Source organism: Perna viridis, chromosome 5 (genome assembly GCF_037379345.1).
Source record: "Perna viridis isolate PV_CMFRI_1.1 ecotype Kerala chromosome 5, ASM3737934v1, whole genome shotgun sequence".
In the NCBI taxonomy this organism is placed as follows: domain Eukaryota; kingdom Metazoa; phylum Mollusca; class Bivalvia; order Mytilida; family Mytilidae; genus Perna; species Perna viridis.
Genome location: NC_142449.1, coordinates 50,295,374 through 50,314,792, shown reverse-complemented (window position 1 = coordinate 50,314,792; position 19,419 = coordinate 50,295,374). Strand labels below are relative to the sequence as shown.

The window sequence follows — 19,419 nt, the reverse complement described above, 5'->3', positions numbered from 1 at the left end:
TGAATATTATTCATGACACATAATAATTTTTTATTCTAGTATTTCATTTGAGACGGAATTTCGACTATTTGTTTGAATATATTTTTATTATCTCTACGAAGCATGTTTTCTAGCAGGGCATAGATTGCAATCGGATTTTTTACACGTATAAATAAGTTGTCGAACTAGGGAGTTATTTTTCAAGGGGGGCAACAATATTTTGTTAAACAAAAATAGATTAGTTTTTGGGTTACAAACACGACAAATTATATGTCTAAAGACTGATTCATACTAAAAATATTCTGCTTGCATAAAAATATTCTATGTCCGTTTTTTCCTTTCGCAAATTGTCCCATTTATCAGCGGGTGTTTCTAGAAAAGCAGAGGACGCTTACCCTACCAGTGCAAGAGTTACTCATTTGCTTTTGTTACTTTGTATGTATGATTTTAGTTACTTTATGTTCTTTGTTGTGTATGTCTGTTTTCCATGTCTGGTCTTTGTCCCTGAATTACATTCTTTTGATTACCGCAATAACCTTTGTTTCCTTGATTACTCTTTAAGTCGCTAAATTTGAATTGTAGTATGGCACTCTTACTAATCTTTGATGAAGAAATGAACATGACTGATTCATTAAGTCGTACATTTTGTTCTGTAATTTTATAACCCTGTTTCAATTTAGTTCGTTACATTTAACATTTATTCAAAGATAATGATGATAATAATTAAATTAATTTTATGAATCTCAGATGTTGTCATCTTACAGAAAAAAGGGTCGTCTTCTTATCTTTGACACAATCAATGGGTAATTGTAATAGATAGCGAAAATGTGATGTAAATTTCTTAATGAAACGATATTTGATAAATTTAGATAAGTTTCAACACTTGATGAATATTTTGGTGAGATGTGAATGATATTTTACAGAAACGTATGTTCTTTTCTTCTTGATAATCAAGCGCATGTTAAGTTTTTATTTCAATGTATTTTAGTGTACGCGTACGTCTTTCCAATTAAAAAAAACGTAGGAAACATGTCTTACAACTGAGACAGAGAAATTGATGAAATAATAGTATGGCTTAAGATATGAAATAAACTTGTGGTTTGGTGTCTCTGTCGGCGCCATTGTTTTTTCTTTGTCTTTATTTCGTCGTTTCAGCTCACTCTAACTATATGTGATAACCTTTATTATTTTTTTATTGTACACGTTACCTTTTACATAATCAGACATCAGCTAATGGCATCGTAAAAGTAAATAAGACTTGAACTGAATCCTTTTGAAATACGTTAAAGCTGAAACATCAAATATCGCATCATACAATAATAAGAGTCTCAATTATTTTCAATTAATTATAATTTTAGGTTTTCCTGGACAGTAACAATGACCGTCGGTGCAAGATCAGGGACATATACTACAATGGTAGAAATTGTCAACGTCTTACCGCCATCATTAGACCTTCCACAAAAACACATAGTTGTAAACCCGGACGATAAACTAAGGATACCATGTTCAGTTACAAGCTTTGGGCCTGTGATAATGACATGGTCAAGTGTCACAAGAGATGGTGAGTTTCTGTTTTGTTTCTGTATATTTTTTTCTTGTCTGCAATGCGAATTCCTATAAAAATCAAGTATATTCTATACATAATAGTTACATATGTACCATTGTTAGCTTAATATATATATATATATATATATATATATCACGTCTCAGAATGTGACGACTCTATTTGCTACACTGCTCCATCGGATCAAATTGATACAGGGAAGATAACGTAAACTTATAGAAGGGTCTGAAAAATTTCCAACGATGTTAGAACTGTCAAATTTGCGAAGCAAATTTTTTGGTCGTTCCCTCCGCGGGACTCGAACTCGTACCGCTGTGACATCTATGGCAACACCTCCTGCACTAAGTCCAGCGCCCTAGACCACTCGACCAGCTAGGCTATATATTAAAATATAGCTTTCGCTGGCCGGGTCATTCCTCCTCGTAGGGTTAATCTAGGGATGTAACTTAGCAATTTTTGTCGTCCCCTCCGCGGGACTCGAACTCGTACCACTGTGACATCTAGATGAACTGTCCCGTACTACCATACATCGTGTACTAAGTTACATCCCTAGATTAATCCTATGAGGAGGAATGACCCGGCCAGCGAAAGCTATATCTTTATATAGCCTAGCTGGCCGAGTGGTCTAGGGCGCTGGACTTAGTGCAGGCGGTGTTGCCATAGATGCCACAGCGGTACGAGTTCGAGTCCCGCGGAGGGAACGACAAAAATTTGCTTCTCAAATTTGACAGTTCTAACATCGTTGGGAATTTTTCAGACCCTTATATATATATATATATATTGTAAGTTATAAAAAAAAAGAGATTTTCCTCGCCAGAAAATAATTACGCTTAATTTGTAATATTTTAATGAAGCGTAATGATTTTCTGGCGAGGAAAATTCTATTTCTTTTTTTCCTTTTCAGGCTATGACTTTATTGATATCACAGATCATTTACCGTCTAACAGTACAGTTTATGAATCATCAGTTCAAATAAAGAACAAAGACTTTTCTCTCTTTTTGGATCTTTCTAAAGAAACTAAAATTCCTGCTGGAGCAATGTTTATCCTGGCCGTATCTGCATATGCCTTAGACAATGGCCAATCACGAGAGGATTTTGTATCTGTTAATATCAATTCCCCACCAACAACTGGTAATATATATGTAAGTTATATTAATTAAACAATGGTATTGATATAACATAAGCCAATAAGTCATTTGTCTGCTCTGAAACAGCAAAAACAAAATACACGAGAATGGCGAAAACAGTTTTACCCATTCCAAGAAGTGTGACGAATAAAAATCGTGAACGTACAGAAAACAAATTAAATGCTTTCCAAGTAACTAGACATCTTCAATTTTAAAATGTTCTAGAAACCTTCATTATTAGTATTTGCATTAACGTTGCATATTTGATTTTTTTTTCTGTGAGATTTCGCCCTCGAACGGGACTTCCTTACACAGTGATTTCATCATAAATATTGGGAACGGATGGACGGACCTTGATGGCGATAGCACAATGCTCTATTTCTATGTAAAAGAATCATCTTCAATTTGGATGAGACTTAACGCCCGTGGTTTGTCAAATATCTACACGTATAACTTCATGCTAACCGAAGGTAATTTGATATTCTGATTAGCACCTTTTTTATTTTTTTTGGAGCTACAAAAGTGCAAGTCTAGTGCCATTTCCAACAATATTACTTGTTTTTTGCTTGTCATTTGTATGTGTTTTATGTGTCGTATCCCAAGTCTTGTTGTGTAAGTATGATAAGGCGTAGCCCACCAATTTTATCGGAAATGCTTGTACCAAGTCAGGACCATTGCAGTGTTTCCCTGTTTTTTACCCGGATATTGCCATTTGTTATAGAGACTTTCTTTTCGACTATTCCTTTTGACTTTTGTGTAAGGCTTATCAGTTCGGTAATTTTGTTATTAGCCTTCATTAATTGATATCCTTTTCAATTAGAAAAAAGCGATTTGTCTGTTATGTGAAACATAATTTAGGAATAAAGAAATGAACTCATGCTAATTTAGTACTAGTAATTATGATGGCAGCAAAAACCTTGAATATAAAAAAAGTCATGATTGGTTTTATTTTAGATTCTTTTTGATAATGCCCCTAACAATGATATAATGATTTATTTTGAATATCAAGCTTTTTTATGTATGGCGACCACAGAACATTTTCATTCCCTAGGTAACTACGATGTAATGGTGGAAATTTGCGATTCTGTTGGGGCTTGCGCTAATGTCAAACATATGAAAGCAATATCAGTTGAACCAAAGATCTTTACATCAACAGAACTAGATAACACAGCTGCATTGATAAATGAAGCATTAAAATCAGGTAATTCATTACTTAGTGTAATTTGTATTAAACTTTTTTTTTTTTGTTAATGTATTTTTTCTGTTTCTTCATTTTAACTTATTTCTTTTCTTTTCTCCCTGATCGTTAACATTTTGTGTCATGTTTGCAGTCGCAGTCAGTGTCGCCTTAAAATACAGATCGTACTTACAAGCACTTAAGTTATATTTTATGGATAACCACTATCAAAACCACACATTTTTTTCATACAACCAATACTTCCATTATCGACGCCTTTGTTTTCAGATATGAACCAGGCTATTGGAATGGCCATGGCGTTCTCTACATTGCTTACCTCAAGTGATAATAGTAACACCAGTTCTATTTCCTCTGTCATTAATGATGTTACTACTAGTCTGCTTACATCTGTCGTTGTCAGGTATGTGCCTATAATAAGTGGTTGATTTTGCATTGAGCATTTTAAGCAAACGTTCAGGCGAAAGGCGGGAATTGGGGTCAGTAAGCAAGGATCGATGAACGATTTCGTTTAGCAGGGATACCAACTATAAAATGGGTTACACGCCTTTACTGTTATAGCAACAAAGTATTCTTGTCTAATACAAAATAATCATAATTCAATCATTGACATCCAATACAATTACAATAACCTCCATTATATCACATTCAAGTTAAATATATTTGGTTTATATGTTTATCTAAAATAATTTACTTTTCAGTATTGATCCTGCTGATGCAACTTCCGTTTTGGATTCTGCAAATTCAATGTTATATCGCTTATCAACAAGCGGGGCCATGGGAACCAATGTTATAGCTGAGAGCCAGTCATTAGCATTTGATCTATCTTCGTATGTTACAGGAACAAACGATAGTAAGCCAGTAACAGTCTTTTTGTCATAAAATTCAAGCATATTGTGTACATAGTTTTGCTTCCTTCATTGGGTAACCCAATTTGATAGAGCCTGTAAATACTGTGTGCTAGTTTGCAAAAGTATATTGTTGCTTTAATCGAGAATATGAATATGTAAAACGTTTATAACTCCTTCGGGAAAAGCAGAGGATGATTACCCTGCCTGTGCACTTGACCCATGCTCCCATTTTTTATTAGAGCCCGAGTTGCTCATTAACTTTGTTGTGTGTACCTATAGTTTTGTCGTCCACTGTTTTTTTTCCTGTGTAGTACTAGTATTCTTTTTTCACAACGTTCTTAATCTGGTTCCCTTGATTTCACCTTCACTAATAAGTATTTTCCTTTATGCGAATGGTTGTGTGATACATACACTTGATATCAACATTCATTGCACGGTATTTGATATATTACAAATAAATGGACGAGCATGACACTTTAAAGATATAAAGATATGCTTGAGATATCACCAGCATCATCTTTAAGTCGCTTTATGAACGAAATGCTATTGATTAAATGTGTCTGGTCAAACGTCATCAGTTACATTAAGTGCACATAATAGCGGATGCAGTTAACGCGTGATACATTTACCGTAGCCATTCATTTGAATGGGACCAAGACTTTTAGTGGATTTCTGGTTCCTTTTTGTTTGTTGCTTGTTTAAAGACTTCTGTCTTTTTTGTTGTTCCCGTCATTGTATACGGATTTCCTTTTCTTGTATTTTATTACTACCACCTCTTTTTATAAGATTGGTATCATCTTTATTAAAGGTTTGGTTATTTTTTAAGATCGAAACAGATAAATTGTACGCCGTTTATTTACAAAAGATAATGTTATGCAGAATATACATAAAAGCGAAATGTACATTTATAACAAGTTTTTTTCTTTTTCAATATATATTGAAACTTGTCATTTCATTTTTTCACGAGAGTAATTGCTTTACTAAAGAAACTTATAACATATATTTTTATTGACATATAGAATCAAAGCGACGCAGAAGACGATCGTCTATTTTAACTGTGACTCCTATATCAGTTAATGACGTAAGTTGATTCTAACAATCTTGTTAGTAGATAACGTAAATTTTGTTCTGCCTTCTAAGGCAATAAAAGACATACGTTTGATTCAATTGACTTTTCTCCACTCAAATATTTTTTTCAAATAATTTTCGATTAGATGAAAATGCTCACTACCATAAACAAAATATAGCTTGACCTTTGAAAATGAAAATGAAAAAAAAACAATCGCTCAAATCGTCTGTATTCATGTCACCGCAATTCAGTTTGTATTAATATTAATATGGTAGAAACGTTTTCTTATCAACAGGCAGAAATAATTCTAACGACTTATAGTTTTACATTTTCTTCTCAACAAGAGGAAAGTATTTCAACAAGTTCGGCAAATGATTTCTTGAAAGCTCTAGACAACATATTTATTGGAGCTTGCGCAACTGTATCATATGCGGAAGACACTACGAGTATAAGATCAGGACTTGTGACGGTGAATGTGGATAAAAGAGCGACAGAAAACACGGCAACAACAATATATGACGTCAGCTGTTCTAATTGTTCTGAAATAACCTACCCTGCAAATGTAAGGAGCTTAAAATTTATAGGGACATACATCAAATTTAATTTTGATAATAACCCATTTGCCAATTTGTGGTTATTAGTCATAATTTGTGTTTTTTATTATCCGATCAAAGAGAAGAGTAATCAGGGGAACCAGGGAAGTAACACTATAGTAGGACAAACTGGTTCTCTTGATTTCATGCAAGATAAAAATTATTTTTCAATTACTCGAAATTGTTAGAATTGATTTTGTTTTTAGAAAGTTATCCAGGTTTAGGCTCACCTTGCCGTAGGCCATATGAACTATTGCCATCACTTGGCGCCCGTCGTCTAGTTACTGTTTTTCAAACATCTCCTCTTAAACTGCTGAATGGATTTTAATGAAACTTAGCATGATTGTTTCATAAGGTCTCCTGCACAAAGTGTAATTTATGATCCGTCGAAAAAAATGGCCGCCTTTACTAAAAATAAAACATGGATGTCAAACAATAGCTTTCGCAAATATATCAACAACCATTAGTTTAGGGCGAAGTATGACAGCATAAAAGTGTTTAACATGATTTTAGAGCTACCTGTGTGGCGATTTCTTTTTAAATCTGTCCACTGATGTTTGAGTTATTGCCATTTTTCGACATTTTTTGATTTTTTCGATGTTTTTTATTTTAAAGATCTTTCCCTCTCAAACTACTATGTAGAATCAAATGAAACTTGGTGATATTTGTCCATATGGCATCCTACAAAAATCGATGCTTGGATTTGTGATTGGTCGAAAAGCTTGGCGGCCGTTACTACAAATAGAATATTAGGGCCTAAGTATTGTTTTTATTCTTTTTTCCCCTAAATTATACTAAGAAACTGAGGAACAGCCAATTTCAAGATAAACATGGTATCCTTAGTTGAATGGTGATAACGAACATTTGTTTAAGATGGCCATTTTTAAAATGGCTGCCATTCCCCCCCCCCAATTTTTTTACACTTGCTCGGATTTCAATGATATTTAGTTTATCAAGTAAACATAGTATCCCGAGTTGGATGGATGATGATGAGAACGTTGTATAACCATGCTTAAACTGTATATGTTTTTTTTAGCTCACTGGTCTGATACTTCTTGGGGATTTTAATGAAACGTAGCATGATTTTTCCTGATATTTCCTTTTCAATCACATGTTATTGCGACTACTTCAGAAAAAGGGGGTTTACTATTTATATATTTAACTGGTTGTCCTACTATAGAGTTACTCCCCTTTGAGCAGTTAAATAAAATACTACAAATTATGACTAATTACTATAAATTTGAAAATCAAACATCATGGCATTGTTACCAAAATAGTAACGGTGCATGCTCAAGGACAACCTGTGTAATAGAAAGTTATAATTTTAAAGTTAAGGGGAAAAGACTTGTGATGATATATTTCAGCCGTGATAGTTCAAATGAAAACATATACACATATAAAACATCTACAGTAACCGGTTATGGGACATTTTGAATTCAGAGGTGAATAAAATAGACATATTTGCTGCAACATATTCTATATTGGAGCAAACCGCATAAAGATCTTTAGTTTAAACAGGTGAGAGGGTTTCTTGAGCATCCTCTGCATATTATTCTTGTAGAAATAAAGAAAAAAATGCAAACCTTGTATTAATAAAAGTTACGATGACAAAGACTTCACGGACTTAGTCTGAACAATGACTGCTGATAGTAAATTAGCAAATACAAATCGACAACTGCTTTATCAAACATAGGAATTTAAAATAAATGACTATCCTAGTTGTTTTTTTTTCAGGTAGTATATGGCCATTCTATAGAATCACAATTTACACAATGGAACTGTTCAGCTTATCTCAGCTGCTATGGGGCCTGCTTTGCATCGGCACAAATTACTATGGACTTAGTGACCCCAATATCACCAGCAGAAAAGGCAATGACCAATCGAATGAGAAGAAGCGATATAGTTATTTTAAGAATAGTTAACCCTGTCGATTACAGAATCGCAGACGTCAGTCTACTTCAGCATCCTGTTGAAATATACATTCCTGTGTATAAAGACACAAACACTACAGAGTACAGTTTACAGGTAAGGGAAATTAAAATACAAACTGATGATATACAGTGAAGTCTTTCTCAAACCAATCACCTCACGAGCGGATCCGGGATTTACGGTTGTGAGCATAACGAGCATTTAATGCCAACCTTAACGAGACAAGAACATTTTTTGGGGAGATGCAAAATTTTTCTCTAATTTTAAGGTGTATATGCCGGGTCTGCTCCCAATGAATCCACGCTCGCACCCTTGGATTTGAAATTAGCTCGTTTAATTCAGGTGTTTGTTTACCAGGGTTAAAAGTACGTTTCGATTTGTTTCGGATTGTTCTGATTTCGGTTAACACAGGTTTAATTGTAGTATATAATGTGCAATAATCTTTGACAAGTTTATCTATTTTTATGAATATTAACATTAGCCATTTCTTTGTTCTGCACTTAACTTGGTGCCGATGTTGTAGTTCAACAAATCAACATAATCAAGGATAGTATCGGAGCAGTTTGTTCAAGACCTGTGATATTAATCATAGAAGAAATTTTTCAGAATATATGATAAACCGTTTGACATATGTGAAAATTGGCAATTGTTCACCAATGAAATATATCGTTCGTATTTTTTCCATTTTTTAAACAAATACTAGTAACATAATTTAGTGTCGTATTGACAAGTAATTGACAGAGTGAAGAATAAAAAGCATTTTGGTTTTGGATGTGATTTTATCGCGGGAAACAATTTATTGGGATTTTTTATTTTTTTTTATTTTCCAAAAAATGAAAGATGAAAGATGGAAAAATAAAAGCATAAATTTTAATTTCTTGCAATGTGCTTTCATTTTCAGGATGTGAAACATAGAGCTCTTTTGATTTATGTAGAAGAGAAATGTTTTTGTTTTGTTTTAGTGTTTATATTGGCATGTAGATACTTGGACAGACTCTATCTGTACTTCGGCAGAACCATTCTTGATTGACTCTGGCTATACAGTGAGATGTTCATGTAGCCTGTTAGGATATATAGCGTGAGATCTTAAATTATTTACATAGCATTTCCTATAAAAATTGATAACGTAATGTAGACCATTTTTATGTATGTAAAACATGGGTTTTCTTAAAACAGTTGTATCCATTTTTCAAATAAATAAGAATATCAGTAGCGAATCCATAGGAGTTTTGGGCTGGCGGGTGTGGAAAATCTAAAAATTTTCGTAATATTTTTCTCAGCAACTATAAATCAAAGCCAATAGATATCTGTATGCTTCTAAAATACAGGAATTTATATTGAAAGGTGCGAAATCAGGTCTGTCGTACTTCAACTTCCTTTTCGAAACATTTCTCAGCAGATGTAAATCACAGCCTCTACATATTTGGAAGGCAACTTCAGTATGGGGCCCATATCGAGGAATTCGATTTCAGTCACACTTCTACTTCATTTTTACCGAATTGGTGTTTTTTTACAGCAACCTGGCAATTTTTGTCTTTGACCCACTTTTCTTTGTAAATTTTGTTAATTTTTGTGTGCAAATTTTAGGAAACAAATATGCAAAGTGTAGTCTAAACACCATTTTGGTGGTTTACTGGAATGGATCCGTCTTGGAATTCATAATTCGAATACCGATGTTACTATGGACAATACAGAATTGGGTTGTTTCTAAACCTGGTCCATGCTCCAAGGGATATAAGGGATATTTGTAGGAGTCCGCATTTATATTTAGTACAAGTTATATTTATAGCACGGTCTTTCGAGTTATTCAAACTGACTTTGAGCCCGCAGGGCGAGAGGTCTATTTGAATAACGAAGAAGGCGGTGTTATAAATGATTTTTGACATGAGTTGACCATACCCATTAATCGATAATTGACCAATGAGAGGTATACAGGCTCGGATAGCTCGTGCTCTCGTCCGCGCAGAGTCATTTTCATCAGAGCCAAAGTTGTCTATGTGCAATATCTATGCTGATTAGGTTGGATATTGCATGGCTGTTTTCCATTTGAGTTCTGTAAGAACACGTGACTTTTCATGCAATATCAAACAACATTTCTAGAGCACCCTTGGTCTTCCTTTCAAGACGTTTAGGTTTTCCTCACACACGATACCTAAACACACGCTATACGTTTACCAAATGCACGATAAACGGACTCTTCTATCGTGTGTTTCCACACTCTCCTATCGTGCGTTTAAACGCACGATAAACGAACGCTCACGGCGTGCTTTTAAACGCACGATAGTCGAACGATGAAAAATAATACTATTAACAAATAATGACGAAAGAAAAAATAGAAAATAGAATTGATGAAAATATATGAATTAATAATAGCAAAAAATATAAAAATAACACTTGAATCAAAGAAATAATCTAAGTACAAAAATAAGCGCTTCTATCGTGCGTTTATCGTGCGTTTAAACGAATGCATAACGATGTGTAAACGCATGATAAACGATGCACAAACGCTAAAATAGGAAACGTGAACGTTTCAAGAAGTGTATCCATATGTTTGAATTCTCCTTTTTTGTTGTTGAGTTTTACACGCTGACCATTTTCAATCTTTGTTTCACCGACATATTTTTTTTATCTTTGTTTCTATTTTTAGATATCATAGAGGCTCAGTTTACATGAATGTGATACGGCATGTAATACATATTTTGACAATTTAATAATATTCAGTATATATCATTTTTGTTAACCCATAAGAAAAATGCCAATATTACCCTGCATATTAAGATAGCACGATTCTTGCCTGAACTTTATGCCCCATTTCATAAAGAAAACAAAAGATAAAACAAAGCTAAAAAATATTTACTATTAATTTAAAACTCGTATTCGAAGCGTACAGCACGTTTACCTTATCGTTTCCAACATTGCAATATCAACGAATATTTTCAGTATCTTCGAAGGTCCGCCGATAATACAAGAAACAACTACATCTGAAATTCTAAGTACGGACACTGAAACAACTTCTAGCAGTATATCGACAAGTACTACAACTGTCATAACAACATCTTCAGGTGAATTTACCGTTAATAATGAAAATACCATTCATTTTTTTAAATTTTTAATTCAAGTCGATTTTTACTGATTGGACTGCAAACCCATCATCTTGCTTGAAAAATTCAGTTGACTATGGATGATTCGGATTCAAACCTAATGTTTCAGAAACAATCACTGAAATTGTTCAATCACCTCAAGAACAATTCTACACGACCAACAATTTTACCACAGATTTAATGCATTCCTAATGTCGATATAAAATCAATACTTTTCTTTTACAAACACCATTCACACTTTTCGTCGTTTCACTATTCTTACTGTTTCTGATTTTTTTAGAATTTTAGATTTCTGTAATTTTTCGAGAACCGTAGATTTCTGTCATTTTTAGTACCGTAGATTTTGTCATTTATTATTACTGCATAGTTCTGACATTTTCCAGTACTGTAAATACCTTCATAATCTGGTGCTGCTTAAGAATTCATATTGTTGACAAAAAGGAAAGCATATTTACGTTATACTTAACTAATTTCAGACGTGTTTCTATTTTAGCGCAAACCACGGTCTCCGTGGCTATACCGTCCACAGCGGACGCCGCAGAGATACACTTCGCCATTGACGCTGATTACTCTACTGTTGTTGGACTTTATACAAATACTTTCGTTTCCGTGGCCAAGGAATCCATTGCCACAACTATGCAAATTAACAAGAAACGAATTGTTGATATGAAAGTTCGATCAGGTAAATATAAAAAATAGACACAATATTCAAAATATACAGGGGTTAATTAGCAACCTGCACTCCACATAAAACTCGAAGCATTGCTCAGGTGCACCGGTAGAGTAAGCGACCTCTGCTTTTCAAGAAGGAATCATTTTTGTTCCAAAAGGTCTTTATTTCCTCTCAAAGAAGGTCTAGGCTGACAAGGTATGGTAGCAGTAAATTGCATAAAATTCATCCATATAAACTTTCCGATAAATTAAATCAAGTGTGTTTATATAGAATATGACCATATTCGTTCTAAAACATAAGCTTTCACAAGCTCCACGCAGTAGACATTCGTTTTCTCTATTATCCTTGCAGACCTGCTTGTCGAAATTCCTTGGTGAAATGCCGTTTGATAATTAGACAAAGTCGCGTTAAATCATTATATGTTACATGAATTTGCAAGATTCTTGCTTTTTTCTATGTTAACTGTGTACAACTTCTTGGGGAGTTTCAAACGTCAGACTTTGTTCGCAGCTTAAAACGCAGTTGACTATACCCATTCTATTGAATAGATGCACCATTATTTATTTGTTGTTTTTTAGGCAGTATAATCGTTTCGTTTACGGTTGTAAAAGGCAATGCTATGGACACCACTGTAACAACAGCTGTTCAATATCTCCATGATGCCATTATGTCTGATGGTCTTGTAATCACTAACAAAAACGGAGATTCCCTTCCGATCATCAAGTCGTCTTTTTCATATCAAGTTGTGGAAAAAGGTAGGTTTGATATCATAGTTTTGTCATAGACTACATAAATACAAAAATAGACTAAGTATGTTCAGATACAGGTTTCCGCATTTTTGGAACAAACTTTTCTCTGTAATTTTTTTCTCAAAGATTTGAAGTCTACTGATATATAGTTCCATGTTTTACAAATGGTATTTAGAATGTTTCAGTAGGATTCTACCTGAATATCAAACAGAAAATTAAAATTAACATACATTACAGACCACATGGCCATCCTTTTTCGATTTGTGGCAGTATTTGAGAAAAAAATATTTACCGGGTATATTGTAAATGAAAATGATACTATGCAAGAGTTATCGTTCTTGTTTTTTGTTTATTTGAGAGAGATGAAAGTATGGTTTTCTTCAAAATGCAGATCTGTGTAAAGTTACGTAAAAACAAGTCGTGTGTAGACCACAAAAGCTTTGTTAGTTCAAAGGGGCGATTTCTGCACCCTGTGTCACCTTAACTATTGACGGTGAATTGAATATACTATTAGATTGTTGCTAAAACCCGACTGCGTAACTTTTTTTCACAAAGTAGTCTCTTAGTTGCCCTTTGATACTGGTCTGTTCAGTTAGGTTGCACCTCTTTAAAACGAATGAGAGCGCAGTAAAAATTTGAAATCATTTGAAATCATTCATCGAATATATTTTATTTATAGACGTACCTAAGAACGGTGGTAACATGAATATACTGTATATAATACTTGGATGTATCGGTGGGTTGCTTGTTGTTGCTGTTACCATAATTGGAGGACTGTTGCACAAAATGAAGAAAGACAACACAACGATAAACAACTCGCCACCTCCTCCATATGGACCACAAATGCATGGTAAATATGGAGTTACATACATGTGTAATGGTCACTCCCTGTTTTGCAGATGTAATAAACTTTTTATCTTGCCCGTGAGTGTCTTAGATTTTTTTCTGTATTGCACTCTGTGGGGTGTTAGATTCTTGATTTAGTCTAAGGTTAGAAAGTATAGTCGGCAAAACAAGAGTGAACCATTTGTAATTTATGTATCCCATCATTTTTCAGTCTTTTTCCTGAAACAAATATCTGATTATATGACTTATATAAGAGTATCTTTTATTGGAAAGAAAATAAGCGTCTAACTAGAATAGGCTGTGTTTTTTGTATTTTGAAATGATGTTTTGGTTTATTGGAAATTGGAATTACTACCTTTTAGGTGTAGATGTGCCCAGACCTGCCAGTACCAGTAGCAGTAAAGTCATGGTGCAGGAAAATCCCTCCAGAAAAAAGAGTCGAGATGGCTTCATCGATAACAATATGAAAGCAACTTCATTTAAGGCGGGACATGGGTCAACAAAGAGAGACATCGACTCGGCAGCAATGGAAAAGGGGAACTGCCAATCGGGCACGTACGGTTCGACAGAACAAGCTGGAATTGGAGCAAAATGGGTTGAAAAGGAAACAAAACAGTACTGTAGGACTGGTAAGACCGTGTTGTGTGTTATAGAATAGGACTCGAACTGAGAACGTTATCTGTCTGCCTAATTGGGCTAATGTTCTATATATACACCTACCTTGAACTTTTCAGTGGTATTCATCAAATATATAATATTCACATGAAGAAAATGCATTTCTTTTGATTACCGCTATAACCTTGGTTCCCTAGATTACTCTTTAATATTTTCTTGTCATATTTGACCATAGTCGCCGAAACAGTATTGAAACTAAATCAATCGTGTATGTTTTGAATGTACAGCCTCAAATTGAGCGATGGTCTTATTTTTGCAACGCGTTCACAGTTTTCCTGTTTGTTTCAGTATTCAAAAATGTCTTCATCAATAAGAACATTATGTTTACACTATGGTTGCATTCATACGTGTTCGTTTATGTCTTAGATGGACGTGGAAAGTTTTTTTGGGGGGTATTTGCTTTTCAGACAATCTTTTAAACTATATCATCCATATTGAAAAATAAATACCATTACTATTTAAATTTCATTTTTTTCAGGATCTGCGAACTCCATTCCAGGGCCAGCTGAGTACATGCCACAAATATCTGGTTAAAGAATATCCTATCTTTGAAAGCATTTTGTTTTATTAATACTTCTAATACTATATTTTAAATTTGTTTTAGCCTGGGGAAATTAACAATTAATAAATTCATTCAGTAAATCTTCATTTTTATCTAAAAGTTAAAATAAAACATTTTTCATTTCTAAAGGTTGTCTTCAATTCGCAATGTTTCAAGAATGTTTATATATTCAGAGAGTTTAGTACACATTAAGATTTTTTGTGTTTAGTAAATGCTGTCAGAACTATTGCCAATTCATTTGCTTTTTAAAGACCTTCTGTGTCAAAGGTTACATTGCTTTCATGTAGTTTTATTGAGGATGCAATGCATATTCTAATCTCTGGACTGGTTTACAAGATTGGATTCATTTCGTTACCTCACATAAGAATGTACGTTAATGATATTTACTATGATGTAGTCTTAATTCTCTGATAAAAACAGTTCGCTACTACTAGTCTGTTATCTATAGTAAACAATAAGTATTTTGTTTGGGTTTTTCTGTATATGCTGAAGAATATCTTCAAATGTGACTTCAATCCGACAAGGATCGGCACTGTATTCCTTAGCGTTCCTGGCGGAGAAGCATTTAAAGTCCTTCGTGTACATTTCGTATACATCAGGGTATTTAAATTAAAGAACTCTTATATATTAACAATAATTTTCGAAGCTAACATTACTGACTAGAAATCACTTTAGTTTTGTTTGTCAACAATCAAAATTAAACAGGTTATTATGTAACTCTTTGTGATAACGAGAAACGCCCTTTATTTTCTTGAGTTAATGCGATAAGACACAATCTTTACACATTTTACCAGTAACAAGGTTTTACAAAATTTCGATTCCTGAAGTCCCGTATTGTGCGCATAGTCTTCTGTTTATTTGTGACTTCTTAACCTTTTTGCCTTGAAACACCACATCATTCTAAGTTCATGCTGGATGGCATCTGAGGTTTTATTTATTTCCTTAACCGAGAACGATAAAGCTTGTCATTATATCATTCCATGGCAGGCATCGTATGATGAGCTTAATCATGAAAGATTGAATACAAGAAAACTGAAAAAAAATAGTTACCAGTCATATCCATTCTATCAACCACAACCTAAATTACATACCTGATAAGTACATGTACCATTCCAATCCATTTAGCTATCCTTTGAGATACAACCTGTGATGAATCGTTTTAAACCCACTTGTACTATTCTAAATTAGATAAGTATTACCAATAACAATTATGACAAGTCCTGCAACCTTTACGTGCTTTGTAACTAACAGATGTTTATTTTATTTAAGGAGTCTACGAGTAAATATGAACAGTCAGTGAAAGTATGTGAACAAAATAATAAAAATCTTTAACTGACTAGTGGTATAAAGACTAACTGTTCTGAACTTTTAACTCGTTTAAATGAATTTACGGTTACAACATTGAGTTTGTTAATCTTGGTAGTAGTATCTGACCAGTAAAATTCAACCAGTTAACAAGTTTCTTCCATTAGTACTTTACACATAAACTGACCGTGGTTATTCGGACAAAAATGACATGAAATTATTTGATTTTTTTCTTTTAAAAATATGTCGTTTCATGCGATGTCGTAATTGTTTTTTACAGACCATTAGTGTGAAAAGAAAATATAACATGCAGGTTTTCTTTATATACCCTAGGCAACAGATGTTATTACTGAAATATTTTATTTTATGGTAACATTGTGTAAAAACAAGCCATAATGTAAAACTAACTATAATCAATGATCACCATAAAGCTAAAAATACACGATCAACCAAACTAAAGGGAACTACTGGTTGAAACAGTCCGGTGTTTTCCTCCATATCACTGGCCCCATACACAACAGATGTTAATATATTCATACAAGCCTAAAGGAACATTTGCAGTTTAACTGTCAGAGCAAAACGGAAGAACTCGAACAAATAACTTGATAAACCAACCATTACAAAATACATCTTGCTCCACCAGACAGAATGATGCATATTATAATTATAAAATATCACAGGTCATGACCCTACTTTACCCCTCCCTCTTTTCTCATTTAAAAAAAAATTCTTTGTTTTAAAAACATTGTTTATCCAACTTTGTGTTTCTATTCATGCAATTATCATCACTTAAATTTATTTGCAGTTGTCTATCAATGTGCCAGTCGACAAAAACGATATATATTTTTTAAATGAAAAAAGGGGGTAAAGCTTGTTCCTGTGTACAAGATATACCTTAGAAAACTCAAACCTCTCAGTTTGCAATTATAAAAACACGTTTCACTTCAAAGAAAACATTTGAAGAGAGCTAAACCTATCTTCCGCAGTAATTACCCCTCTGTGTACAATAAAAACTGCATGGTTTATGTCTAGCCGTAAATTCTTCTACAATTCATAAATTTCAATATAATTAGAAATATTTTAGCAAGTGCAACACTAGTAAGCTGCGGGTCAAACCGCATCGTAATTAGTCAAATGATGTTGCCGATAACCTCCCCCCATAAACACATTGTAAAAGTGCGGAGCAGGCATATTTCATTTCAATCTTCAGTGATCACAGCCGTATTGATACTTTACACGCTTACGAAGTGCATGGATATTGGAAATTCTGAAGAAATTTGTATAATACAGATATTGGTTTATATCATATATTTAGAGTGAAGTATACCTTTTTATATATGCGTTATAAGTATTTATTTAAACCTATATCGTTTACTGTATATCTCATACCCTATATCACACATGTAAACCTATATTTTCTACCATACATCACACACTTAGACCTATATCGCACCCCTACACAGAACACACTTGAAATATAATTAAAATATATGATATAATGAACATGATATATCAAAATCTGTATCACATGCTGTATCACCCCCAAAAGCCACCGACCCGAGAGGTGATATAGGTCGATATAGGTTGATACAGATTTTGACATGTAATATTCAGTTTAACGTAGATTAACGTCAAATTGATTGTCTGTTAACAAACATGGAAGCAGCAGTCCACAGAAGACCTGACACTTCTAGAACATGAGCATTTCAAATTCCCTTGATTTGCATTTTCCAGCGATCACAATGTCTCACTTTATGCTGCTGGCATAGTTGAGAGATCGTGGCTACCAGGTTTCAGACTATTGTATGAACCAACCTTAAAAAGCATTCTCGATCACAGCCGGGTCGTTACCAAAACTCAATAATGAATGCCATAAATAGCTTTTATATTTATTAAGGGTCCTCCAAAGACCAGAACTAATTATAGATATATATATAGATATTTCTGTCTAGTCGTTGTTTTCTATGTTCGTTATTATTAGTTTTAAGGGTTTTTTTCTATATATTTGGTAGATTTTCGTTTTTCATGAATATTTTCATTTCATTCAGTTTGGGGCCTTTTACAGCTTGCTTTATGGCATGGGTTTTGCCGATCGTTGAAGACCATGTGGTGTCGTGTAGGAGTTTAATTGTTTGTTGCTTGGCTTTTGTTGGATGACTGTCTCATTGGCAATCATGTAACATCTATACATTGTACATTGTATTTACCGTTTTGTCAACAGTTCAGATTAGCTTATCTGAACCGATTGCCTATAGGTGATGAGTGCTCAGGTGGCTAGTAATACCAATAATTTGAACTTGTGTGATATTTCACGAGTTGACCAATAGAAAACCATTCTTCGTGGACAGGTAATTAATTAGTCAACATCCAATACACATAAACAGGTGTTAGTCATGGAAATTGTCTGCTAGAAATGATTCCGAGGCATTGCACCTTAGTTGATATTCTATATGATGTTAGACAGCAAAGCTCAAAAAGTCAAAAAGTAAAAGATATAAGTTATTCATACAGTAAATCAAGTTTAGACTGAAAAATGAAAAGCAGTGACCGACTCAGAGTGTGTTACCACTGGGGTTGAAACCCACTTTTTAATTTGAATTGTTTTGAGTGATTTTGTGCAAAATTTGGGCTAAAATCTGGAACCCCTTTTTTCGAAAACTCTGAAAACCTACCTTTTTTAAAAACTCTGGATCCACGCCTCAAAGAATTTCATTTTTGCGATTACAAATACTACTTTACTTAGGATTATTCGCCAAAGCAGGATTCTGTCGCAATAGTAAAAATAAAATAACTGTACACCATCTAAATTCCAATCCTCGATCCTCCCTTTCTTCTTAAAACACTAATCAAATATTGGTTGTCTTAAATAAGATTAGGAAGAACAATACACATAAATGTACTTCAGGGGAGGATCCAGAGATTTTGATAAGGAGGTTTCAGATTGATGTTTGCTCATTTTGGACCCAAACTTGCACGAAATCAACCATTTTTTTTCAACAAAAACCCCGGAATGCCCTGGATCCGTCATCGCATATTTAAAGATGGGGTAAATTATAATAAGTAAAAGACAACTAGCACATTATTTAAAAATTATGTAGTTATATACAGCTGCTTAAACTGAAATGTGCACTTATTTCATGTTCAACTTTAGAACCCCTTTGTCCGAATGGACACCGCTGGTTGTGGACTCAACAGGAAGC

At 33.8% G+C, this 19,419-nt stretch overlaps 1 protein-coding gene and 1 long non-coding RNA gene across 2 annotated transcripts in view; one reads left to right on the top strand and one right to left on the bottom strand.

Moving 5' to 3' along the window:
• Window positions 1–15,042, top strand: part of LOC148618110 (uncharacterized) — a 56,474-nt gene extending 41,432 nt beyond the window's left edge. Inside the window, exons 26-41 of the mRNA XM_088585977.1 lie at window positions 1,338–1,540; window positions 2,448–2,686; window positions 2,955–3,141; window positions 3,723–3,872; window positions 4,137–4,269; window positions 4,568–4,719; window positions 5,737–5,798; window positions 6,082–6,348; window positions 8,114–8,404; window positions 9,271–9,386; window positions 11,249–11,370; window positions 11,903–12,091; window positions 12,661–12,837; window positions 13,511–13,681; window positions 14,040–14,306; window positions 14,831–15,042. Of these exons, the coding sequence (XP_088442103.1) occupies window positions 1,338–1,540; window positions 2,448–2,686; window positions 2,955–3,141; window positions 3,723–3,872; window positions 4,137–4,269; window positions 4,568–4,719; window positions 5,737–5,798; window positions 6,082–6,348; window positions 8,114–8,404; window positions 9,271–9,386; window positions 11,249–11,370; window positions 11,903–12,091; window positions 12,661–12,837; window positions 13,511–13,681; window positions 14,040–14,306; window positions 14,831–14,886 (2,782 nt within the window). The 3' untranslated portion in view covers window positions 14,887–15,042. The remainder of the gene's footprint in view (window positions 1–1,337; window positions 1,541–2,447; window positions 2,687–2,954; window positions 3,142–3,722; window positions 3,873–4,136; window positions 4,270–4,567; window positions 4,720–5,736; window positions 5,799–6,081; window positions 6,349–8,113; window positions 8,405–9,270; window positions 9,387–11,248; window positions 11,371–11,902; window positions 12,092–12,660; window positions 12,838–13,510; window positions 13,682–14,039; window positions 14,307–14,830) is intronic.
• Window positions 11,146–13,611, bottom strand: LOC148618111 (uncharacterized). The gene is made up of 2 exons (XR_015922650.1): window positions 13,517–13,611; window positions 11,146–13,027 (listed from the first exon to the last, which is right to left on the bottom strand). It is a non-coding gene; the product is annotated as an uncharacterized LOC148618111 (long non-coding RNA).
• Window positions 15,043–19,419: the final 4,377 nt, after the last annotated feature.